The 27890-nt window shown below is 34.0% G+C and overlaps 2 protein-coding genes across 2 annotated transcripts in view; both read left to right on the forward strand.

The window, feature by feature from the left end:
• Window positions 1-353: 353 nt before the first annotated feature.
• Window positions 354-1736, forward strand: LOC139842420 (uncharacterized). The gene is made up of 2 exons (XM_071832561.1): window positions 354-360; window positions 1138-1736. Exons 1-2 carry the CDS (start codon window positions 354-356, stop codon window positions 1734-1736), a joined length of 606 nt encoding a protein of 201 aa, XP_071688662.1.
• Window positions 1737-1810: 74 nt separating this feature from the next.
• The window catches only part of LOC139842421 (uncharacterized), a 41359-nt gene continuing 15279 nt past the window's right edge, over window positions 1811-27890 (forward strand). Inside the window, exon 1 of the mRNA XM_071832563.1 lies at window positions 1811-1938. Within this exon, the coding sequence (XP_071688664.1) occupies window positions 1811-1938 (128 nt within the window). The remainder of the gene's footprint in view (window positions 1939-27890) is intronic.

The raw sequence follows: 27890 nt of genomic DNA on the forward strand, positions 1-27890 counted from the left end.
ATCACGGAAGAAATGGTTTCAATCACTTGTACATTTTGCTTTTAGATTTGTATTGTGGTTTAATTAATTAATATTTAGTGGTTGAGAAATGGTATGATAGTTGAGAGTGATATGTGATGGGTTAGTGATAGAAAAGAAATGAGAAGAAAATAGGGATGTGACGCTGATGTGGCAATGTGTTAATATGAAGAAGGCCGTCATGGTTAGGAACGCTCTAAAAAAAATTGTACTTGACATGAGATATACACCGTATATAGCCAAAAGTTCAAACGAGAAACAAAACAAAAAAAGGGCGAGAACTGATTTACAAAAAAATTTCACCTATGAGTAGATTGAATCACCCACAAATATTGATGGAGAGTAAGAATCAACATAAAAAAGTTGAAAAAACTTATATTTTACCTATATAATCAAATATATAATTTCTCGTTTACATGTGAATATTTGTTTGTGATACATGTGAAAATTTAATATAATTAACAATTTAACATGTAATTTGTGGTGATGAACATATATTTATTAATGATATACAGTAAACCTTAATTAACATTTGCATATAATTTGTTGCATTTAAATGAATAAAAACTATGAAATTATAGGTTCTCGCATTTCTTATCATTTTTGTGGTTCGTCTGAACCTGCACGTACACTATATATATATATATATATATATATATATATATATATATATATATATATATATATATATAAACAAAAGGGTATTTGCTTATGTGTCAATTTGTGATTAAATTAAATTAATTATTCATTATAATTTAACATATACATATAGATATAGATTTACATATCTATCTATCGATATCTATACATCTTCTATCTATACATTATTATAAAGCACGTTCCAATAATCTTACGTGTCAGTCTATTATTAATTCTGGTTAAATTTGCTTATGTGGCGGCTTGTAGTTAACTTATCATTTATAGTAATTATCCAATACACTATATTTAAGAAGATTCCAAATTAATTAAAACTTATCTGATATATATCCAAGACCCGCAAATAAAATATTGAGAAAGGTGTTTGCGGAAGGTGAACCACTCATTATGTGAACCACTCGTCAAAGAAAATACGGAGTATAATATTTGTTAATTTATTAATTACCATGTAACTTTTGTTAGAGAAGGCGGATAATAATCTCCTTAATGACACCGAAAGGCTAGAGTGGTTGGAATGTAGGAAAAAGTGGTTGGAAAAGGAAAAAGTGAAGACTTGTATGATGAAACAAAAGTCGCGCATCAAATGGATTTTGGAAGGAGATGAAAATACAAAGTTCTTTCACTCAATTATCAATAGGAATAATATTAAGAACAACTTGAGGGGATTGTACATAAATGGCATTTGGCAGGACTCTCCTGATGCCATTAAAACCGAAGCCTTCAATCACTTTTCTCGCATTTTCAAAGAGCTAGAGGTAGAAAGACCTTACATGGAAGAGTTAATATACCCATGCTTATCTGCTGATGAGGCTTCGGCTCTGGAACTCCCATTTAGTGCGAGTGAGATCAAAGAGGCGGTTTTTGATTGCGGGGGCAATAAAGCTCCCGATCCTGACGGGTTTAACATGAAGTTCTACAAAAATTATTGGGAAAAAATTAAAAATGAACTCATTGAGGCAATTGGGTGGTTCTGGAATAAAGGCGAAATCTCCAAAGGGTCCAATTCCTCCTTTAACACTTTAATCTCAAAAAAACTCGACATTTTCGGCCTATCAGTTTAATAGGTAGTTACTATAAAATTATTGCGAAGGTACTTTCAAATTGACTAAGAAAGGTCATTCCTCGACTTATTGGAATGGAGCAAAGTGCTTTCATTAAAGGGAGGTTTATTCTCGATGGTGCGTTAATTGTTAACGAAAGCATTGATTTTCTTAAAGGTGCGAAGGAAAAAGGCTTACTCTTTAAAGTTGACTTTGAAAAGGCGTTTGATTGCCTTAATTAGGGTTTTTTGTTAGATGTGATGAATAACATGAGATTCGGGTCAAAATGGAGAAAATGGATCTACTCGTATCTAAAATCCGCAACCATCTCTATCTTGGTGAACGGGTCACCTACGAATGAATTTTCACTGGAAAGGGGTATTCGACAAGGTGATCCCTTATCCCCATTCCTCTTTATTCTAGCCGCGGAGGGTTTGAACATCTTAACTAAGGCCGCTACCGAAAAGGGCCTCTTTAAAGGTGTGGAAATAGGTAGAGATAAGGTAAGCATTTCTCATCTTCAATACGCTGATGACACGATCTTTCTAGGAGAATGGAGTCGGGGGAAATTGCGGAATCTACAAAATCTTCTTAGTTGTTTTGAGCTAGCCTCAGGATTGAAAATAAACTACAACAAAAGTTGCCTATATGGCATTGGGGTGGATACATGTGAAGTTAGTCAATTTGCTAGTATATTGAGATGCCAAGTCGGTTCCCTACCGTTTACATATCTCAGACTTCCCATTGGTGCGAAAATGTCCAAGTCAAGTAGTTGGAATTCGGTAATCGAGAAATTCAAATCTAGACTCTCAACTTGGAAAATGCGTACGATGTCATTTGGTGGAAGAATGGTTCCCCTATAATCGGTCTTGAATAGCCTACCTTTGTATTACTTCTCGCTCTTTCGCGCCCCGACTAGTATTTTAAGAATCCTTGAGTGTGTGAGAAGAGTGTTCTTTTGGGGCGGGGCGGGACAATCATCCAAATTATCTTGGGTTAAATGGGATCGGGTGGTCTCTTCTTATGAAAATAGGGGGTTATGTGACGCCCCGTACAAAACCATCGTGTACAATTCTTCAACAACAGGATCTTTACACGGTTGAATACTACATGCTGTTTGAAAACCAGTTTGCATTCATAAAAACATAGCGTTTACAAAAAAATAACGTGACACAGAGGTCATTACAAAGCCATTATTCAAATAACATAAGTTGCGAATGCAAAATAAAAGTTTCATGATTGAGACATCTCTAAGTTATGCAGCGGATATCTAACACAGCAGGTCCTTAACAGCAAGACTAAACAGCATGACAACAAGACTAAACATCATGACAGCAAGTCTAACAGCGGAAGCAACAAACCTCTAAGCACCTGAGAAAACATGCTTAAAAACGTCAACAATAATGTTGGTGAGCTATAGTTTAAATTGTAACAGTAATATAAGATTGACCACGAGATTTCAATGTTTCAAAACAGTATGAAAAGCATATGTATAACCGTGGACACATGGTAACTAGACTTAACGTAAATATAAATATCACCCCCTAAAAGTACACCTGGCGAGTGCGTATGTCCTCGAAGTATTAAACACCCGTTAAATGCTAGCGCGACTAGCCCGAGTGGGGATGTCAAACCCTATGGATCCATATCTAATATTCGCGTCTACCGGTACAAAAACCAATAGTTAAACGTTACCGTGCTAAGGGGAATCTTTATGCCGTTGTATAACCCATACATATGTAAAGTTTAAGTACTCGTGTCAAGTAAGTAAAACATAAAAACCACATGTATTCTCAGTCCCAAAAATAGTATAAGTAAAAGGGATGCTATAACTCACAGTGATAAAAGAGGTAAAGTTGGTAATGAAAGTGTGCAAGTAGTAAATCGGTCCGAAAGGTCGTCAACCTAAATCAAAGGTTACTAGGTCAGTAGGTTGTCTTTATAAGTTCTAATAGTGCATAAAATAAGTTTAAGTGTCATCATCATCATCATTCATCATTCATCATCATAAAAGCTAAGTAAGTTTGACAAGAATAGAGATCGAAATAATAGGCTGACTTCGGTCAGCCGCTACGACCTCTACGTAAATTGAAAAGACGCATAGTCAGTGGCTATGGATCCGTATATGAGTCCTCTAGTTGTTGACCAATTTCCAGAACCAAACTCGTCTTCGTTTGATCGTGGCGACGGTTTAAGTGCAAGTCGGTTAGAAATTTCAGCACAACATTAATAGGGTGTAATGACTTTCGGAAGGCCATAAATCCTAAACCGTAACTCGGATTAAGACTAAATGGAAAATCATCTACTCAAACCGAACTAACTGAAAATCAACTTTCCAGTAGCCCAGGTTACTGATCAGATCCCGAAAAACAGTAAACAAGTGCTCCGGTGGGGTTCTTAGTGCTTGATGCTCATCACGGTTCTCATCCTTGATTCTTGTAGCTTCAAGTGCACAACTCTTTGATGGTTTAGCATCACTTTTGACCAAGATTCTACCATCAATATACAATATGTTAAGACCAAGTAATAACACAACTCATTTAAGAGTCTTAGATGGATGATGAACCAAGGTTACATCAAATCCTTAGTCTTAACACAATTACAAGTTACATTTACAACTAAAGCTACAAACTTTACATCAATCAAACAAGTATGAACATAACCTAAGTTCAATGAGGTGATGAAACCCTAAGATAGAGAGCTTGGATCCCTTTCACACAAGTTATAAGGTCACAAAGCTAGAAAGCTTGAACCTTTAGTGTTCTTGAAGATCTTGAAGCATAAAGCTTGGATCTTTAAGTTACATGAAGACCATAAACACAAGTTTTGATCTTTATAACAAAATAATGAGATCATAAGTTAAAAAAACTTAGATCCAACAAAAGATATGAAGATCCAATCTAGAAAGCTTGCATCTTGATTGTTCTTGAAGATCTTGAAGCATAAAGCTTGGATCTTTAAGTTACATGAAGATTACAAACACAAGTTTAAATCTTTAATACAAAATAACAAGATTAAAGCTAAAAAGTTTTAGATCTACAAAGTTGGTGAAGATTCAAAGCTAGAACGCTTGAATCTTCCATGTTCTTGAAAGATTCAAATCCAAGTTTGAATCTACAAGATGTAATCAAGATCAAAGCTAAAAAGCAAGACCCTTTGATGATGATGATGGTCACGTGATGATGAGAAGGAGAAGAAGAAGAAAAGTTCAAAATACTTACACTTTTAGAGAGAGAAAGAACTAGAGAGAATTATAGAGTGAGTGTGTGTGAATTAGAAATGAAAGCAAGTGTTAAATGGATGGAATAAGGGTGATATTTATAGGTGAATGAGGGTAGGAGGGAGACCCTTTGGCTGTGATTTTTAGGGGAGACAAAGGGGGACAAAAAGTTTCTTTTTGGTTAATGGTTGTCTAAAGTTGGTGCTTATGTTGGGATCCCATGCAACATTAAGGATAATACTTGACATAAATGATAGCATGTTCCCTCTAATAAATGTGCATTTGTCTTACTTATTATTGGGTCACTAGTAATTAATAAGTGGACTAAATAAATGGGCTACTAGCTAGAGTAGGGTGGGCTTAAGTCCAACAAGGTAGAAAGTCCAACAAGACTAACTAGTAAGCATAATTAAATTACTATGCATAATTAAGCATCCATAAACCCAAGTAATTATTATTATAAAATAATAATTAATATTTCGTAGTCATAATATTCCGATTACGATAAAAGTTAAACGTGCGCGCAGTTCGCGGTTTAATCGAAACGTTAAGTGACACTAACGGTCATAAAGTATCCGGTGATCAAGTTAAGTATCCTACGTACTCTAAGGCACGTTTTAACATATAAATGAAAGTAAACCATGTATATAAAGGTTCCAGAGTATAAAGTAGCACAGTACGCACAAATACGCAGTTTCGTTAAAACACAAAGCACATAAACAAGTCAAAAAAGTCGGGTCGTTACATAACCCACCTGTTAATGGAAATTTCGACCCGAAATTTTAGCTGAGGCAGGTGTTGAAGTCGGGAAGAGGTGAGGATACTTCTGCATCATTTGATCCTCTCGTTCCCAGGTGAACTCAGGTCCACGTTTGGCATTCCATCGAACTCGGACGATCAGAATCTTGTTGCGTTTCAAAGTTTTAACCTCACGGTCCATAATTTTGACAGGTTCTTCCACGAAGTGGAGTTTGTCATCAATCGTAAGTTCCTCCAGGGGTATGATAAGTTCCGGTAGAGCAAGACACTTCTTCAAATTTGATACGTGGAAGGTAGGATGAACAGCACTCAACTGAGTCGGAAGATCCAAACGGTAAGCAACTGGCCCGACACGCTCCAAGATTTCAAACGGGCCAATGTATCGCGGGTTTAACTTTCCACGCTTTCCAAAGCGGATTACACCTTTCCAAGGTGCGACTTTCAACATCACACAGTCACCCACTGATGTTATGCGAGGTGTATATAAAATAGTTATTAATTTTAGCAGGAAATACTATTAAATACGATACAAATTTACACAAGATATTTATTTATTTATAGAATGGATATACTTAAACCTTGCTACAACACTTATAGGCAGTGTACCTAATCGTACAGTAGTGTAGTTTTTAGTAAGTCCGGTTCGTTCCACAGGGAAATCTTTAAACAAAGCTCAACGCTATATTAGTTTACTTTTATTAAAAATACAAATATATATAAGTAATATTATTATTATAAAGGGGGGTTTTTTACCGTTTAATGACCGGTTTGTCGATTTTAAGACTTTAGTCGCAGTTAAAACCTAATGTAAAATATAAAATAAATACAAGACTTAAATTAAAGCGTAAAGTAAATAACGATAATGAAATTGCGAATAATAAAAGTGCGATAAAATAAACTTACGATAATTAAAAAGTACGATAATTAAAAGTGCGATTAAATAACAATAAATAAAATTAAATATGAAATAAAAGAATTATGCTTATTTAAACTTCCGTAATCATGATGTTTGACGTGTTGATTTTAGTTTTATGCCCATGGGTTAATTGTCCTTTGTCCTGGATTATTTAATATGTCCGTCTGGTTTTTGTCCATAACAGTCCATCAGTCATAAATATAAAGTGCGAGTGTCCTCGTCAAATTATTATTATACCCGAAGTTAAATATTCCAACTAATTGGGGATTCGAATTGTAACAAGGTTTTAATACTTTGTTTAATGAATACACCAGGTTATCGACCGCGTGTAAACCAAGGTTTTACTACTTTGTTAACAATTACACCAATTACCCTTGAATGTAATTTCACCCCTGTTTTAATTATTCTAGTGGCTATTAATCCATTCCCGTGTCCGGTTAAATGAACGATTATTCGTACATATAAATACCCCGCCCATCGTGTCCGATCGAGTGTATATGGTAATTTATAGGGACGCCCAATTGTAAATCTTTATATTAACATTAACAAACTATCATTTAGTTAAACAAATATAAAGCCCATTAATAGCCCATAGTCTAATTTCCACAAGTGTCGTTCTTTTGTCCAAACCCCAATTATGGTACAAAGCCCAATTATCCAATTTTAGTAATTAGCCCAACATCATGATTACTTCGTTTTAAATAAGCATAATAATAACTTAGCTACGAGACATTAATGTAAAAAGGTTGAACATAACTTACAATGATTAAAAATAGCGTAGCGTTACACGGACAGAATTTCGACTTACACCCTTACAATATTCGCTAACATACCCTTATTATTAGAATTATAATTAAAATTAAAATATAAATTATAAATATAAATATAAATTTTACGTATGAATGAGGAAGAAAAAGATGATGATTTTGATCAGAATTCGGTTGGCTTTATAGGCAGTTTTCAATTTTGGGGCTCCGCGACTCGCGGTGAAAACCTCTTCAAACTCCGCGAGTCGCGGAGGTTACTTTTACAGCTCAGTCCTTGGAGTTTTTCTCTGCCGACGGTTTTTTATTTATAAATATAATATATATATAATTAATATAATTAATTATATATTATATTATATTTATATACATAGTTAACTTGTAATTTTTAGTCCGTTGCATCGAGCGTTAAGAGTTGACTCTGGTCCCGGTTCCGGATTTTCGAACGTTCTCGCGTACAATTTAATATCTTGTACTTTGCGTTTTGAATCTTGTACTTTTGTAATTTCGAGACGTTTCTTATCAATAATTGGAACCTTTTTGATTGTCTTTTGTACTTTTGAGCTTTTTGGTCGTTTGCGTCTAAAATTCGTCGAATCTGTCTTTTGTCTTCACCTTTTATTATACAAACGAATATCACTTGTAAATAGAACAATTGCAACTAAAAGCTTGTCTTTCTTGAGGAATAATGCTATGAAATATATGTTCGTTTTTAGCATTATCAAATATTCCCACACTTGAGCGTTGCTTGTCCTCAAGCAATATTGTCTTGAAATACTAGAATCACTTCTTTATTCTTCACACTTTGTACATCAGTGATTTCTATACGGCAGTATAAACAATGGTAGTAACGATATGGTTTACAGTCCCACATGACTATAAAAATTTAGATCCATTAAGGAAATTGGATCTTTATGAAAACATTTGATCTTTTGAAATCTAGTTTTTACCCTAGATAAGTTTTTCGGAATAACCCTTTACCGGTGTTTGCAAAATATTTTTGTGGGTTTGGTGGGTTTCAGATTTGAAAATTTTAGCTCAAAACTTGCGGTTTTGTGTCACCCACTTGCTAACCTTGTATTTGGAAAGCAACACGTCCAGTTTACTTGTCCCGTATATTACCTTTCGGTAAACTACCGTCCGGTTGTAAAGGAAAGCGTTGAACAAGCAACTGTTAAGACAATGTCCCGTGACATGCTTTTGATTATGGTCTATAACGTGTCGGACGAAATTACTATCCTTGGTAGGAGCAATAGTAAAGCTCACCCTTATAATTTTTTTCGGTCTGGCACAAGGTCCTGTCTTTGACCACTATGCAACCACCGTTCTTACGGTTGACACCCGATTTGGTTCAGGTGACCTAATGAATTCCAGGTGAATTCCTAGGATTTTACGTTCAATGGTAATGAACGCATTGAAAATAGGGTTTTCAGAAAACAAATCGGTTTGTAATTTTGATCAAAATATTTTCTCGTTCAAGCTCGAGTTTAGATATCATTGAATTCCATGAGTTTGAATTCTCAATCTTTAAGGTCAATCTCTAGGATTGAGTAATATCAGTCTTAAAAACTGATTTTTAATCTTTAAGGAGATTATCCTTTCTGGGGATCTGATTCATTAGTCTTATCCAGCTAATTTGCATGGTGCCCCCCCATTGTACGAGATAAATCCTTCTCATGGTTAGGATAAATCTGACCACTTGGCGACCCTGTTTAATGCTGAGGTCCGTGGATTTCCTGCTGATTTTAGTGATGACTTTTCTAGATTTTTCGTCAACCTACAGCTGGTCTGGACGACAACTTCATGACCTAAATCAAGAAGCGCGTTTCTTTTTCGGAAGACTTTACTTCCTTTTAATGATGGAATTGATTCATCATGTAGATCCATCTCTTCTTTTCTTTCATCGGGTAAAACAGTTTAGTTTAGTCCAAAGCAAAAGTATTTTCAGTTATTTGTTACAGATATATGTGACATATGTTTAAAATAACTTGGTAAATTTTCCCACACTTGGCTTTTATTTTCCTTTTTATCGTCCTCTATTACATTTTAAATGAATTTTAACATTTTGGTTTGTTTCTCAATTTATGTCCTTTCCGAGGTAACAATAATTTCGGTGTTAAAACCTAGTTTTATCGTTCATAAATATGTATAAACATGATTTTGAGTTCATTTAATTGAAAATTTTGAAAAATTTTACTAGAATTGGGTAGTCGGTATATAAGACTAGGGATGTTCTTTATTACCAGAGAGCACTAGATTCTAATACAACTACTGCTTTACTAGTATTTTTAATGGTAACCAAGTGTATAAAGTAAAAAAAAATTTTAAAATCCGAAAGAATTTAACCCCTTCCCACACTTAAGATCTTGCAATGCCCTCATTTGCAAGAAATCAGTAACAATTTAAATTATTGAGGGTGATAAGCGTAGAAAAGTGATTAAATTTTACCAAAGTTTCAAACATATTGTTGTTTGTTTGTTGAATGATAACTGGTGCACGTCATTTGTTTATTCCGTCTTGTTTGTTATTTCACACATATTTTGCATCTTGTCGTCAAAATTACTTGCTTTTGCTGAACTTAATGCCAGTCTTTAAAAACGCGTTGTTTTACCCTGTCTTGTAAGATAAACTACAAACAAATATATACATACTATTTTTTTTTATTTATAAAACCTTTAACTTATAAAACAAATATTAATTAATTTTAAAAATTTGTTTCTTTTAAGAATGAGGGCGTTTCGGAACGATGTCCTAGTCCGTCCCTCGACAAAATTTTAAAATTTGTCATTTTCAAGCAATTGTTTTAAAAGCTTAGATTTTTGGATTTTTTAATTTTTTTTGGCATACTTTAAATCAATAAGATTAAAAATAATGATAATAAAAGTTCTCGTCCCTCCCTCGGGTAAAGCAATTTCGGTTCAATGACCTAGTCTTCAACTTACTACGAATTTTAAAAATCATATTTTTAACTTAATGAGATAAAGTAAATTTTTGTTTTTAAATTCACACAATTTAAATATAAAATTCAAAATTAATATTAAAAATTCACACCAAACTTAAAATTTGAAATGCATAAAATTAAAAAATTCATATTTTTTTTAAAAATTAAAAATTCACACCAAACTTAATTTAAAAATTCATATTATAAATTCACACCAAACTTATATTAATTTTTCAAATATTTACAATTTTAAATATATTGTTTTTTACAAAGTTTACAATATTAATTTAAGATTTATATATTAATTTTAAAAATATGGTAAAAATAAAATTAAAAATCTTTTTGGCTTTTTATCCCACTTTAATCAATCAAATATTATCAAAAATATGCGCCCCTCTTTTCGGTAAAGTAATTTCGGTTCCAAGACCTAATTTAACTCATGACGAATTTTTGAAATATTTTGGGTTGATTGATTAAAGATATTTATACCTTAAGAATAAACGTTAAATTTCGCAGTGATGTAATAAATTTTTGAATGATATCAATAATTTCGGTCGCCAAACCTAATTTTATTCAATACCAATTTAATACTTTTTAGCGAACAAATTAGCGTTTATTATCAAAAGGTTAAAAATAAAAATAAAAATAAAAACTGTACAGACATACCTGTGAAATAGATTTCTTAGTTATATGATCTATCCCATTCATAAGATAGTCGGTTTAATTGGTTTTCCATGGCTACATAGGCGTAACCTCGAGCATTCAGTGTCTTTTCTTCTAAACATATGAACGGTCCGTCTCTGCATAAAGTAACAAATTCGGTATTTGAATAGGTTTGATTATTTGAACATTTACCTCCATGTGACCATTTTCCGCATTTGTGACATCTTTCTAGGTGTCGTGCTCTTCTTTTCGCTGCGGATTTTGATTTTCCTTTACCAAATTGTAACTTATTATCTTCGCATCTGGATTCTTTTCTAACTCCGTCCATTCTTTCTCTGATTACTGATACTATTTCACTCGGTAGTATGTCATTATTTCTTTTAGTGATCAAAGCGTGTAGCATTAGACCATGGTTTAGTTCACAGGCAGTCTTCATTTTGTAAAAACCTAAAAAAAATAAAAATTCAGAATGGGGGGAGAAGACTAGTTCTTTAGGGTCTGCTAGGGAAAGACCATTCGGGTTCCATTTTCGAGAACTACACGAAAACAGACAATCTAACTCTAACAGAAATACATATTATCCTTTAAAGACTTGATTCTCCCCACACTTAGTTAGCTGTGGTATCGAAATTATGACTAACTTCATTGTCGACTTCCATCGGACCATGTATGTAATGTTTAACTCTGTGACCATTAACTTTAAATTCAATCCCATTTGAATTTATCAATTCTATCGTTCCGTATGGGAAAACTCTTTTGACTATGAATGGTCCAGACCATCTTGATTTCAATTTTCCAGGAAATAGCTTGAATCGTGAATTGAAAAGAAGAACTCTGTCTCCTTCTTTAAATTCTTTTGAACTTCTGATTCTTTTATCATGCCATTTCTTCGTTCTTTCTTTATAGATTAACGAATTTTCGTATGCTTCATGTCTTAATTCTTCTAATTCGTTTAGTTGACTTAATCGTAGACGTCCAGCTTCATGTAAATCAAGATTACATGTTTTCAAAGCCCAAAATGCTTTGTGTTCAATTTCTACTGGAAGATGACATGCTTTTCCATAAACAAGTCTAAAAGGTGTGGTTCCAATTGGAGTTTTGTAGGCTGTTCTAAAAGCCCAGAGTGCATCCTCCAATTTAATGGACCATTCCTTCGAATTTGATCCTACGGTTTTCTCTAGAATACGTTTTAAAGCTCGGTTGGTATTTTCAACTTGTCCACTTGTTTGTGGATGATATGCGGTGGAGATTTTATGAGTTACTCCATATCTTTTAAGAACTTTCTCAAGTTGATTATTACAGAAATGAGTACCCCGATCACTTATTAAAGCTTTCGGTGTTCCAAACCTTGCAAAAAGACGTTTTAAAAAGTTGACTACAACTCGTGCATCGTTAGTTGGGAGAGCTTGTGCTTCCGCCCATTTAGATACATAATCAATGGCTACGAGTATATATAGATTATTATGAGATTTTGGAAATGGACCCATAAAGTCAATACCCCAAATGTCAAATACTTCACATACTTGGATGACATTTTGTGGCATTTCATCACGTTGACTTATTTTTCCGGCCCTTTGACATGCATCACAGGATTTGCAAAGAAGGTGTGCGTCTTTGTAAATTGTTGGCCAATAGAATCCAGCATCATAAACTTTTCTTGCTGTTAGTTGAGGCCCATAATGCCCTCCTGTTGGTCCTGTGTGACAATGGTTTAAAATTTTACTAGCTTCATCTCCAAATATACATCGGCGTATTATTCCATCGTGACAACTTTTAAACAGATGTGGATCTTCCCAGAAATAGTGTTTTATATCACTGAAGAATTTCTTTCGTCTTTGGTACGATAATCCTTTTTCAAGGAATCCACAAACTAAGTAGTTTGCATAGTCTGCAAACCATGGGATTTCTTTATAATCTATCTTCAATAGATATTCATCAGGAAAGTTGTCTTGTATGGCCGATTCATTTAGAACTTCTAACTCAGGATTTTCAAGACGAGAAAGATGATCAGCGGCGAGATTTTCTGCTCCTCTTTTATCTCGGATTTCAATATCAAACTCTTGTAAGAGTAAGATCCAACGGATTAATCTTGGTTTAGCATCTTGTTTTGAAAATAGGTATCTAAGAGCAGAATGGTCGGTATAGACCACCGTTTTTGCTAGAACGAGATATGCTCGGAATTTGTCAAAAGCAAAGACAATAGCAAGGAGTTCTTTTTCAGTAGTTGTATAGTTTGTTTGTGCTCCTTGTAATGTCTTACTAGCATAATATATAGGTTGAAATCGTTTTTCAATCCTTTGTCCTAAAACGGCTCCCATTGCAAAATCACTTGCATCGCACATTAGTTCAAATGGTAGATTCCAATTTGGTGTTATCATGATCGGCGCATTAGTGAGTTTTTCTTTAAGAATATTAAAAGATTTGATACATTCATCTGAAAAGATGAATGGCGCATCCTTTTCTAGGAGTTTATTCATAGGAGTGGCAATTTTAGAAAAATCTTTTATGAAACGTCGGTAAAAACCGGCATGCCCTAGAAAACTCCTAACTCCTCTAACATTGGTGGGATGTGGAAGTTTAGCAATTACATCTACTTTAGCTCTATCCACTTCAATTCCTTCTTTTGAAATTTTATGTCCAAGAACGATGCCTTCTTTAACCATGAAATGGCATTTCTCCCAATTAAGTACTAGATTTGATTTTTCGCATCTAATTAGCATTCGTTCCAGATTAACTAGACATGATTTAAATGTATCACCGAAGACCGAAAAGTCATCCATGAATACTTCCATGCATTCTTCTATCATGTCATGAAAAATCGCCATCATACACCTTTGAAAGGTTGCAGGGGCGTTGCAAAGTCCAAATGGCATTCTTTTGTAAGCAAAAGTACCATAAGGGCACATGAATGTGGTTTTCTCTTGGTCCTCGGGTGCTATTGGAATTTGAAAATATCCGGAAAATCCATCTAGAAAACAATAGTAACTATTTCCGGCTAATCTTTCCAACATTTGATCTATGAAAGGTAAGGGAAAGTGATCTTTTCTGGTGGCGTCATTTAATTTTCTATAATCAATACATACACGCCATCCTGTTACAGTCCTAGTAGGAATAAGCTCATTTTTCTCATTTGTGATGACAGTCATGCCACCCTTCTTAGGTACGCATTGAACTGGGCTTACCCATGGACTATCAGAGATTGGATATATCAAACCTGCATCTAGCAGTTTAATAATCTCTTTCTTAACTACATCTTGCATATTAGGATTTAGTCTTCGTTGGCGTTGCACATACGTTTTATGACCCTCTTCCATAAGGATTTTATGTGTGCAATACGAAGGACTTATTCCTTTAATATCATGAATCTTCCATGCAATGGCTGGTTTATGAGCTTTCAACACAGAAATGAGTTGTGATTTCTCATTTTCAGTAAGAGAAGACGATATTATTACAGGTAATTCAGATTCATCATGTAAATAAGCGTATTCCAAATGGTTTGGAAGTGGCTTTAACTCTAATTTCGGAGGTTCTTCTATTGATGATTTATATCGATATCTGTCTTCTTCTTTTAGCATTTGAATTTCTTCTGTTGTTGGTTCATATCCATTAGCTATAAGTGTAGCTAACATTTCAGCTTCATCAATTGGTTCATTACCTTCTCCTAAAGAACATTCTCCTGTTCCTTGTAATTCTGGAAATTCTTCTAATAATTCTGCATGTGCATCTATAGTTTGAATATAATAACATGTATCATCTGCAGATTGTGGTTGTTGCATTGCTCTATCAACTGAAAAGGTAACACTCTCATCCTCTATACTTAGGGTCAGTTTCTTACCGAACACGTCTATCATTGCTTTAGCCGTGTTTAAGAATGGTCTTCCTAATATGAGAGGAACTTGAGAATCTTCTTCCATGTCCAAAACAACAAAATCTACTGGAAATACTAAAGTACCAACTTTAACTAGCATGTTCTCCATTATCCCTCTAGGATATTTTATTGATCTATCGGCTAGTTGTATGCTTATTCTGGTTGGTTTCAATTCTCCAAGGTCTAGTTTAGCGTATAGTGAATACGGCATTAGATTTATACTAGCACCTAAGTCTGCCAATGCTTTTATTGAACTAAGACTACCCAGAAAACATGGAATTGTGAAACTTCCTGGATCAGATAGTTTTTCTGGTATCTTATTCAACAGCACTGCTGAACAATTAGCATTCATAGTAACAACCGAGAGTTCTTCCATTTTCTTTCTATTTGAGATTAGATCTTTCAAGAATTTAGCATATCTAGGCATTCCTGAAATCACATCAATGAAAGGAAGATTTACATTTATCTGTTTAAACATATCCAAGAATTTGGATTGCTCGGCTTCAAGTTTTTCTTTCTTCATTTTACTCGGGTAAGGAAGTGGTGGTTGGTATGGTTTAACATAAGGTTTATCCTTAACTGTGTTATTTTCATTAACCTTTTCAACTACTGGTTCTTTTTCCTTATCTTGATCAGGTTGTGGTTCTTGTGGAGTAGGAATAGTTTCATCAGAAGTTACAGGTATTTCAGGTGGTTTAAGTGTTGTACCACTTCTTGTGGTAATAGCTTTAGCTGTTTCATTTCGGGGGTTAGCATTTGTATCACTAGGTAGACTTCCCGGTTTTCTTTCACCTATTAACCTTGCTAGGTTACTTACTTCTTGTTCCAGATTTTGAATAGAAGCTTGTTGATTTCTAAATGCTTGAGCATTTTGTTCATTAGTTTGTTTCTGAGATGTGAAAAACTGCGTTTGAGTTTCAACTAGCTTCGTCATCATATCTTCTAAATTCGGCTTTTTATCATCGGTTTGTTGTGGTGGTTTGTTTTGAAAATTAGGTCTTTGCTGATTATAAGTATTATTGGATACTTGTTGATTGCTAGGACCTTGTTGGTTGTTGTATGGAATATTTCGGTTATAATTCTGGTTTTGATTGTAAATCGGTCTTGGCGGTTGATAATTATTCTGATAATTATTTCCAGGCCTTTGGTTTATGTATGAAATATTCTCTCTTTGTTCCATTGTTAATTCAATACTGAGACAATCTTTTATCAAATGTGGTCCTCCACACTGCTCACAACTAATTCGTATTGAGTGAATATCTTTAGTCATCTTTTCCATTCGTCTTTCCACAGCATCTATCTTTGCGGAAATGGAATCTAAGTCATGGCTAGAATCGGCTCTAGCTGCTTTAGATGATCTAACGATATCTTTTTCTTGGTGCCACTCATGTGAGTGGGAAGCAGTGTTATCAATAATTTTGTAAGCATCAGTTTCGGTTTTCTTCATAATAGAACCACCAGCTGCTATATCTATGTCTTTCCTTGTAGTGATGTCGCATCCTTGGTAGAATATTTGTACTATTTGACAGGTGTCTAAACCATGTTGCGGACATCCTCTTAACAACTTTCCATATCTTGTCCATGCCTCATATAAAGTTTCATTTGGCTTCTGTGTGAACGTAACAATTTCTGCTTGAAGTCTTACGGCTTTAGATGCAGGAAAGAATTGTTTAAGAAATTTGTCAACTAAAACATCCCATGTATCGATCGCCCCTTCAGGTAACGATTCCAACCAATCTTTGGCTTCTCCCTTTAAAGTCCAGGGAAATAACATGAGATATATCTGTTCATCCTCCACTTCTCGTATTTTAAATAGTGTGCAGATCCTATTAAAGGTACGTAGATGTTCATTAGGATCTTCCTTCGGCGCACCACTAAATTGGCATTGATTAGTCACCATGTGTAGAATTTGTCCTTTGATTTCATAATCTGGCGCATTAATGTCTGGATGAGTAATTGCGTGACCTTGGCCAGTGCGTTTAGCTCTCATTCGGTCTTCCATACTTAAAGGTTCCAGATTCTCCATAATTGAATTTGTTGAATCGGTATCACTAGATGATTCTGATTTAATGGTTCGTTCCTCAACAATCTCTGTTTGAATGATTGGTGGCTCCGGAGGAAAGTTTAATGGTTCAGGATCTACGAACCGTTCCTGAATATTTTCCGGATTCTCAATTGTGAGGTCGGGTTCAAAAAATGGATTATCGGAAATTTGAACTGAAGTACTTGGTCTACTGGATGACGATTCTAAAGAAAAATCAACGGCGGTTATATTTGCTAAATGTCTTGATCTAGTTACAGGTGGTGAACGTACAAAAGGTGGTGAACGTCTTGCTCGGTGCATTCACTGAATATCCTATTAGTTTTTAAAAGGAAAGAAAAATTATAATAAGTTATCCAATCAATAGACTTTTCTGATTTTGCCCACGTTTCGAATAGCCAAAAGATGCAGCAGAGGGGCAGGATTCGTTTGGTCTCAATATAATTGAGGACTGTTTGGCTCCAATAACCCGGTCCACGTACAAATCCAACTATTACTACGAACCAGAAAATTTTGATGTCTATCAATTTAACCACTTAAAATAAATTTTCGTAATTTTAAGAAAGTTTAGATAAGAAGTAGAATAAAAATCTATGTCCTAAAACTAGAATAGCGAGAAATAAGAAAGAAAAAGAGTTCGTCGAAAAAGGTCGAAAAAGAAAAATGGTTGAAAAATAAAAGGTGACAGAAAAATAAAAGAAACTTATAAAAACTTAAAAATACTTGACTAACCTAACCTTATTACTACAACTAACTTAAAATTATAATCGCAAATTGAGATTACTAATTGGAATGATAATTGATACATAGTAAAAGGTCTAAAAATATTAAAGCTTACAAGGAAAAACTAAATCCCAAATAGAAATAACTTAAAAAGAAACTAAAACTTAAAAAGGCGTCGTAAAATTCTAAAGCACCTAAATCTTAGTCTAAAGAAAAAGCACTTAAGGAATTCTACGGCAAAGCCTAAAAATCTAGGAGTAAAAATGACTATAGCAAAAACTAGGTTTAAAATTAAATATGAGCTAAAAATACAAAAGTTATGCTACAACGATTAAAAAGGGACAAAATATAAAAATATACAAAAAGTTGTAAAAATTACAATTTTTATAAAAATATTATTTTTATATTTTTTTATTTAATAAAACTACTAATTTTACAATTTAATAAAACTAATTTAGCTAAAATATATAAATAAAAAGTAAAAGTAAAAATAAAACTAATAATAATAATAATAATAATAATTAGGGTTAAATAATAATAATAATTAATAATAACCCGTAATTAATGCAGGATTAGGGTTTTTTGTCGCCTGTCAGAAAGGCTCCGCGAGTTGCGGTAATTAATACATCAAACCTCGCGACTCGCGGGGTTCAGAAATTCAGTTGACAGATTTAAATTCGACGCGTTTTCTTTATTTTTTTTTTTTTCTGTTTTTAATTTTTTTCTATAAATAAAAGATAGTTAATAAAACTTATATTTTTATAAACTAAAATAGAAATAAAGAAACTTATAAAACTTAAATATTTAACAAAATCTTAAAAATACTTATATTTTTGTTTTTCTTTTTATATTTTTGAATATTTAAAACGTATTTTTACAAAAACGAATTTTAATAAAAGTAAACAAAAAATCCCTTTTTTTTTATTAGCGTTGTGCTTCCGGCTTTTAAGATAGTTCCCCGGCAGCGGCGCCAAAAAATACTTGATGTTATGCGAGGTGTATATAAAATAGTTATTAATTTTAGCAGGAAATACTATTAAATACGATACAATTTTACACAAGATATTTATTTATTTATAGAATGGATATACTTAAACCTTGCTACAACACTTATAGGCAGTGTACCTAATCGTACAGTAGTGTAGTTTTTAGTAAGTCCGGTTCGTTCCACAGGGAAATCTTTAAACAAAGCTCAACGCTATATTAGTTTACTTTTATTAAAAATACAAATATATATATAAGTAATATTATTATTATAAAGGGGGGTTTTTTACCGTTTAATGACCGGTTTGTCGATTTTAAGACTTTAGTCGCAGTTAAAACCTAATGTAAAATATAAAATAAATACAAGACTTAAATTAAAGCGTAAAGTAAATAACGATAATGAAATTGCGAATAATAAAAGTGCGATAAAATAAACTTACGATAATTAAAAAGTACGATAATTAAAAGTGCGATTAAATAATAATAAATAAAATTAAATATGAAATAAAAGAATTATGCTTATTTAAACTTCCGTAATCATGATGTTTGACGTGTTGATTTTAGTTTTATGCCCATGGGTTAATTGTCCTTTGTCCTGGATTATTTAATATGTCCGTTTGGTTTTTGTCCATAACAGTCCATCAGTCATAAATATAAAGTGCGAGTGTCCTCGTCAAATTATTATTATACCCGAAGTTAAATATTCCAACTAATTGGGGATTCGAATTGTAACAAGGTTTTAATACTTTGTTTAATGAATACACCAGGTTATCGACTGCGTGTAAACCAAGGTTTTACTACTTTGTTAACAATTACACCAATTACCCTTGAATGTAATTTCACCCCTGTTTTAATTATTCTAGTGGCTATTAATCCATTCCCGTGTCCGGTTAAATGAAGGATTATTCGTACATATAAATACCCCGCCCATCGTGTCCGATCGAGTGTATATGGTAATTTATAGGGACGCCCAATTGTAAATCTTTATATTAACATTAACAAACTATCATTTAGTTAAACAAATATAAAGCCCATTAATAGCCCATAGTCTAATTTCCACAAGTGTCGTTCTTTTGTCCAAACCCCAATTATGGTACAAAGCCCAATTATCCAATTTTAGTAATTAGCCCAACATCATGATTACTTCGTTTTAAATAAGCATAATAATAACTTAGCTACGAGACATTAATGTAAAAAGGTTGAACATAACTTACAATGATTAAAAATAGCGTAGCGTTACACGGACAGAATTTTGACTTACACCCTTACAATATTCGCTAACATACCCTTATTATTAGAATTATAATTAAAATTAAAATATAAATATAAATTTTACGTATGAATGAGGAAGAAAAAGATGATGATTTTGATCAGAATTCGGTTGGCTTTATAGGCAGTTTTCAATTTTGGGGCTCCGCGACTCGCGGTGAAAACCTCTTCAAACTCCGCGAGTCGCGGAGGTTACTTTTACAGCTCAGTCCTTGGAGTTTTTCTCTGCCGACGGTTTTTTATTTATAAATATAATATATATATAATTAATATAATTAATTATATATTATATTATATTTATATACATAGTTAACTTGTAATTTTTAGTCCGTTGCGTCGAGCGTTAAGAGTTGACTCTGGTCTCGGTTCCGGATTTTCGAACGTCCTCGCGTACAATTTAATATCTTGTACTTTGCATTTTGAATCTTGTACTTTTGTAATTTCGAGACGTTTCTTATCAATAATTGGAACCTTTTTGATTGTCTTTTGTACTTTTGAGCTTTTTGGTCGTTTGCGTCTAAAATTCGTCGAATCTGTCTTTTGTCTTCACCTTTTATTATACAAACGAATATCACTTGTAAATAGAACAATTGCAACTAAAAGCTTGTCTTTCTTGAGGAATAATGCTATGAAATATATGTTCGTTTTTAGCATTATCACCCACGTTAAATTCGAAGTCCTTACGTTTAAGATCAGCATAACTCTTTTGGCGATCACGGGCCGTCTTAAGCCTCGCTTGAATTTGGGCAATCTTCTCCGTCGTTTCATGGACTATCTTGGGTCCGGTGATTTACACTTCTCCTATCTCGGCCCAACAAATAGGAGAACGGCACTTGCGGCCATACAACGCTTCAAAAGGTGCGGCATTAATACTTGATTGATAACTGTTGTTGTAAGAGAATTCGGCTAACGGCAAATGCCTTTTCCAAGACTTTCCGAAGTCAATAACACAGGCACGCAACATGTCCTCTAAAGTCTGAATCATTCGTTCACTCTGACCGTCGGTCTACGGGTGATATGCAGTGCTCATGTCGAGACGAGTTCCCAAGGCTTCTTGCAAAGAACGCCAGAATCTGGAAGCAAAACGGGGATCGCGATCTGAGATAATTGATAGAGGTACACCATGACGAGACACAACTTCCTTGATGTACAGCTGAGCAAGTCTCTCCATTGTATCTGTTTCCTTCATTGCTAGGAAATGAGCAGATTTGGTAAGACGGTCAACGATAACCCAGATTGTATTGTATCCGCCCACCGTCTTTGGTAGCTTCGTGATGAAGTCCATCGTAATTGCTTCCCATTTCCATTGTGGGATTTTCGGTTGTTGAAGTAATCCAGATGGCCTTTGATGTTCAGCCTTAACCATTGAACAAGTCAAACACCTCCCAACATAAGTTGCAACATCCTTCTTAAGATTTGGCCTCCAATACTGTTTCTTAATATCGTGGTATATTTTTCCGGCTCCCAGATGAATCGATTATCTCGACTTGTGGGCTTCATTAAGTATAAGGCTTCGTAAATCTCCATAACGAGGTACCCAAATTCTTCTGGCATAACATCGGAGTCCAGACTCCTTAACCTCGAATTTAGAGACGAGAATGTTCAAGTATTCACGGGATATGTTCTCCTCTTTGAGAGCCTCTTCTTGGGCTACTCGGATCTGGCTGTTAAGGTTCGAATGAATGGTGATGTTCAAGGCACGGACGCGAAGAGGTACCATTCTCTCCTTTCGACTCAGAGCGTCGGCTACAACATTGGCTTTGCCAGGATGGTAATGGATTTCACAATCATAGTCGTTCAACATCTCGATCCATCGATGTTGTCTCATATTCAGCTGCTTCTGATCAAAGATGTGTTGGAGGCTTTTGTGATCGGTGAATATGGTACTCTTTGTCCCATAAAGATAGTGTCTCCACAACTTCAATGCGAAGACAACGGCTCCAAGTTCGAGATCATGGGTAGTGTAATTTTGCTCGTGTATCTTCAGTTGATGAAAAGCATAAGCAATGACCTTCGTTCTTTGCATCAATACGCAACCAAAACCATTTTTCGAAGCATCGCAGTACACAATGAAGTCGTCACTGCCTTCAGGAAGCGACAAGATAGGTGCAGTGGTTAACTTCTGCTTCAGGGTTTGAAATGCTAATTCGTGCTCTTTTTCCCAAACGAACTTCTTCCCTTTGTGAGTCAGTGTGGTCAAAGGACGCGCAATCAACAAAAAACCTTCAATAAATCTCCGGTAATAACCGACAAGGCCTAGAAATTGGCGGATGTGAGTCGGAGTTGTGGGGGTTTTGTAGTGACCCGAACTTTTCCATGTTTATATATATTAATTGAGATTGATATTTACATGATTAAATGTTTCCAACATGTTAAGCAATCAAACTTGTTAAGACTTGATTAATTGAAATATGTTTCATATAGACAATTGACCACCCAAGTTGACCGGTGATTCACGAACGTTAAAACTTGTAAAAACTATATGATGACATATATATGGATATATATATAGTTAACATGATACTATGATAAGTAAACATATCATTAAGTATATTAACAATGAACTACATATGTAATTACAAGACTACTAACTTAATGATTTTTAAACGAGACATATATGTAACGATTATCGTTGTAAAGACATTTAATGTATATATATCATATTAAGAGATATTCATGCATGATAATATCATGATAATATAATAATTTAAAATCTCATTTGATATTATAAACATTAGGTTAACAACATTTAACAAGATCGTTAACCTAAAGGTTTCAAAACAACACTTACATGTAACGACTAACGATGACTTAACGACTCAGTTAAAATGTATATACATGTAGTGTTTTAATATGTATTTATACACTTTTAAAAGACTTCAATACACTTATCAAAATACTTCTACTTAACAAAAATGCTTACAATTACATCCTCGTTCAGTTTCATCAACAATTCTACTCGTATGCACCCGTATTCGTACTCGTACAATACACAGCTTTTAGATGTATGTACTATTGGTATATACACTCCAATGATCAGCTCTTAGCAGCCCATGTGAGTCACCTAACACATGTGGGAACCATCATTTGGCAACTAGCATGAAATATCTCATAAAATTACAAAAATATGAGTAATCATTCATGACTTATTTACATGAAAACAAAATTACATATCCTTTATATCTAATCCATACACCAATGACCAAAAACACCTACAAACACTTTCATTCTTCAATTTTCTTCATCTAATTGATCTCTCTCAAGTTCTATCTTCAAGTTCTAAGTGTTCTTCATTTATTCTACAAGTTCTAGTTACATAAAATCAAGAATACTTTCAAGTTTGCTAGCTCACTTCCAATCTTGTAAGGTGATCATCCAACCTCAAGAAATCTTTGTTTCTTACAGTAGGTTATCATCCTAATACAAGGTAATAATCATCTTCAAACTTTGGTTCAATTTCTATAACTATAACAATCTTATTTCAAGTGATGATCTTACTTGAACTTGTTTTCGTGTCATGATTCTGCTTCAAGAACTTCGAGCCATCCAAGGATCCGTTGAAGCTAGATCCATTTTTCTCTTTTCCAGTAGGTTTATCCAAGGAACTTAAGGTAGTAATGATGTTCATAACATCATTCGATTCATACATATAAAGCTATCTTATTCGAAGGTTTAAACTTGTAATCACTAGAACATAGTTTAGTTAATTCTAAACTTGTTCGCAAACAAAAGTTAATCCTTCTAACTTGACTTTTAAAATCAACTAAACACATGTTCTATATCTATATGATATGCTAACTTAATGATTTAAAACCTGGAAACATGAAAAACACCGTAAAACCGGATTTACGCCGTCGTAGTAACACCGCGGGCTGTTTTGGGTTAGTTAATTAAAAACTATGATAAACTTTGATTTAAAAGTTGTTATTCTGAGAAAATGATTTTTATTATGAACATGAAACTATATCCAAAAATTATGATTAAACTCAAATTGTAAGTATGTTTTCTAAAATGGTTATCTAGACGTCGTTCTTTCGACTAAAATGACTACCTTTACAAAAATAACTTGTAACTTATTTTTCCGACTATAAACCTATACTTTTTCTGTTTAGATTCATAAAATAGAGTTCAATATGAAACCATAGCAATTTGATTCACTCAAAACGGATTTAAAATGAAGAAGTTATGGGTAAAACAAGATTGGATAATTTTTCTCATTTTAGCTACGTGAAAATTGGTAACAAATCTATTCCAACCATAACTTAATCAACTTGTATTGTATATTATGTAATCTTGAGATACCATAGACACGTATACAATGTTTCGACCTATCATGTCGACACATCTATATATATTTCGGAACAACCATAGACACTCTATATGTGAATGTTGGAGTTAGCTATACAGGGTTGAGGTTGATTCCAAAATATATATAGTTTGAGTTGTGATCAATACTGAGATACGTATACACTGGGTCGTGGATTGATTCAAGATAATATTTATCGATTTATTTCTGTACATCTAACTGTGGACAACTAGTTGTAGGTTACTAACGAGGACAGCTGACTTAATAAACTTAAAACATCAAAATATATTAAAAGTGTTGTAAATATATTTTGAACATACTTTGATATATATGTATATATTGTTATAGGTTCGTGAATCAACCAGTGGCCAAGTCTTACTTCCCGGCGAAGTAAAAATCTGTGAAAGTGAGTTATAGTCCCACTTTTAAAATCTAATATTTTTGGGATGAGAATACATGCAGGTTTTATAAATGATTTACAAAATAGACACAAGTACGTGAAACTACATTCTATGGTTGAATTATCGAAATCGAATATGCCCCTTTTTATTAAGTCTGGTAATCTAAGAATTAGGGAACAGACATCCTAATTGACGCGAATCCTAAAGATAGATCTATTGGGCCTAACAAACCCCATCCAAAGTACCGGATGCTTTAGTACTTCGAAATTTATATCATATCCGAAGGGTGTCCCGGAATGATGGGGATATTCTTATATATGCATCTTGTTAATGTCGGTTACCAGGTGTTCACCATATGAATGATTTTTATCTCTATGTATGGGATGTGTATTGAAATATGAAATCTTGTGGTCTATTATTATGATTTGATATATATAGGTTAAACCTATAACTCACCAACATTTTTGTTGACGTTTTAAGCATGTTTATTCTCAGGTGATTATTAAGAGCTTCCGCTGTCGCATAATTAAATAAGGACGAGATTTGGAGTCCATGCTTGTATGATATTGTGTAAAAACTGCATTCAAGAAACTTATTTTGTTGTAACATAGTTGTATTGTAAACCATTATGTAATGGTCGTGTGTAAACAGGATATTTTAGATTATCATTATTTGATAATCTACGTAAAGCTTTTTAAAACCTTTATCTATGAAATAAAGGTTATGGTTTGTTTTAAAAATGAATGCAGTCTTTGAAAAACGTCTCATATAGAGGTCAAAACCTCGCAACGAAATCAATTAATATGGAACGTTTTTAATCAATAAGAACGGGACATTTCAGTTGGTATCAGAGCGTTGGTCTTAGAGAACCAGAATTTTGCATTAGTGTGTCTTATCGAGTTTGTTAGGATGCATTAGTGAGTCTGGACTTCGACCGTGTTTACTTGAAAAATGATTGCTTAACAAATTTTGTTGGAAACTATATATTTTTAACATGTGAATATTATGTGATATATTAATCTCTTAATGCGTTTGATATTATGTGATAGATTTCTACCTCTAGAACAAGTCCCATTGACTCACCTAATAATAATGAAGAGTCAAATGTAAATTGGAATGATTCGTGGACTGATTCACAAGTTCCCGAAGAGGAACCGGAAGAAGAGTCGGAACCGGAAGAAGAATCGGAATCGGAAGAAGAATCGGAACCGGATGAAGAAATGGAACCGGTGGGGGAAATAATAAAACGGTTAAGTAAAAGAAAATCCTCAACCAACCGACCAAGGTTAATTATGGTCAATGGTGTTTCCGCCAAGGAAGCAAAATATTGGGAGGATTACCAATTCTCTGATGAATCGGATTCCGACGAGAATTCCGATGATGTTATAGAAATTACCCCAACTGAATTTAAAAAGACAAAACAAAATAATAAGGGAAAGGGCATAAAAATAGAGAAATCTAATTCCAACCCCGATGAACTTTATATGTATCGTCAACCCCCGAAGTCCTTAAGTTGTAACAATGACCCGGGAACCTCTAAACCACCAGGTTTTTCTAAACCAATGTGGAAAACGACGGCTCATATTAGGGGAACATCATATATCCCTAGAAACTTGGCAAAACGAACCAAAACCGAAGAAGAAGAAACAAGCGAGTCGGAATAAGATAGTTGTATTCGTGTGGTGTAATATATGTAATATAGTGTGCTTATGCTTTATGATATATGTAAAAATTGCTTGTATTAATAAGTATTTTTTTTTTATGAATCTAACTCTTGTCTATTTTACAGTATAAAAACACAAAATTGATAGACAACCCAATATTTTAAGAGACCTACCTGGAGACATGATTGATGAAATCTTGTCTAGAGTCGGTCAGAATTCTTTGGCACAACTATTTAAGGCGAGATCAGTTTGTAAGACATTCGAAGAACGTTCCAAGAATGCCTTGGTTTATAAAAGGCTTTCGTTCGAAAGATGGGGGATATCACATTGGGAAATCCATAAGTTACGATGTGTTTACTTTGACGCATATATTGCGGGGAACCCAAATGCTATTTTACGCAATGGGTTAAGAAATTATTTTGACTCAATATATCCGAATATTGGACTTCGTGATTTAGAAAAAGCGGCTAACATGCAAAATAAAGAAGCATGTTATGCTTACGGATTAGTAATGTTCGCTTCTCACCAAAGTCAGAACAAGAACATCGGGCTACAACTATTAAACAAAACGTTCCCACAAGTGACGGAGTCGGTAATTGGGGTAAGAAATGAGGTTTTTAGATTGTTACGGGACTGTTGGACATTACGTAACCCTCGTCCCTTTGACGACGTTACAACACGCTATATTATCAACGGCCATAATGGTTATCTTCCACAAGACCAAGGATGGGAAGTAATCCTAGTAAAACCAGAATGCATGACTTGTTTCTGGACGTATGAATTACGTGTCTTTATTGCCTTTGCTGAACGACTTGTGTACTAGCTAGAATTATCTTCACAACCATCTTGTATCAAATTTATTGTGTGCTATATTTCATGCTATATGTAAAATAAGCGGTATTGTAAGTTTGTAAAATATAGTGTAAAAGTTTGAACGCGAAATATTATTATAATCAGTTTTTCATATAGAATTGTAGTAGTTGAATTGTATATTAGCTACTAAGTATGAACTTAACGGGTAGGTACTACCCGAAATTTAAACTTATAAAACGCTAATATGAAGAAAAAGCTTTTATAAATGAGTTCATATTATGCTACGAAATACTATTAACTACTCTTAATATTCTGTATGATTAACTTGTTCCATTTGACTATTTTGAAGGAAATGGCACCGACTACTCGACACACCGTGAATATGAATGAAGAGGAATTCCGTACTTTTCTAGCTTCAAACATAGCCGCAGTACAGGCTGCGCTACATACCAACAATAACCTTAGATCTAGCAGTACAGGAAATCGTGTAGGATGCACCTACAAAGAATTCACTGCCTGCAAACCTTTGGAATTTGATTTAACCGAAGGACCGATCGGATTGAAATGGTGGACCGAGAAGGTCGAATCGGTGTTTGCCATAAGTAAGTGTACTGAAGAGGACAAAATGAAGTACGCTACGCATACCTTCACAGGTTCTGCGTTAACATGGTGGAATACCTATCTAGAGCAAGTGGGACAAGACGATGCGTACGCACTACCGTGGTCAGCATTCAAGCACTTGATGAACGAGAAGTACCGTCCCAGAACCGAGGTCAATAAGCTCAAGACAGAACTTAGAGGGTTACGAACCCAAGGATTTGATATTACCACGTACGAAAGACG

This window comes from Rutidosis leptorrhynchoides, chromosome 4, assembly GCF_046630445.1.
Source record: "Rutidosis leptorrhynchoides isolate AG116_Rl617_1_P2 chromosome 4, CSIRO_AGI_Rlap_v1, whole genome shotgun sequence".
Taxonomy (NCBI): domain Eukaryota; kingdom Viridiplantae; phylum Streptophyta; class Magnoliopsida; order Asterales; family Asteraceae; genus Rutidosis; species Rutidosis leptorrhynchoides.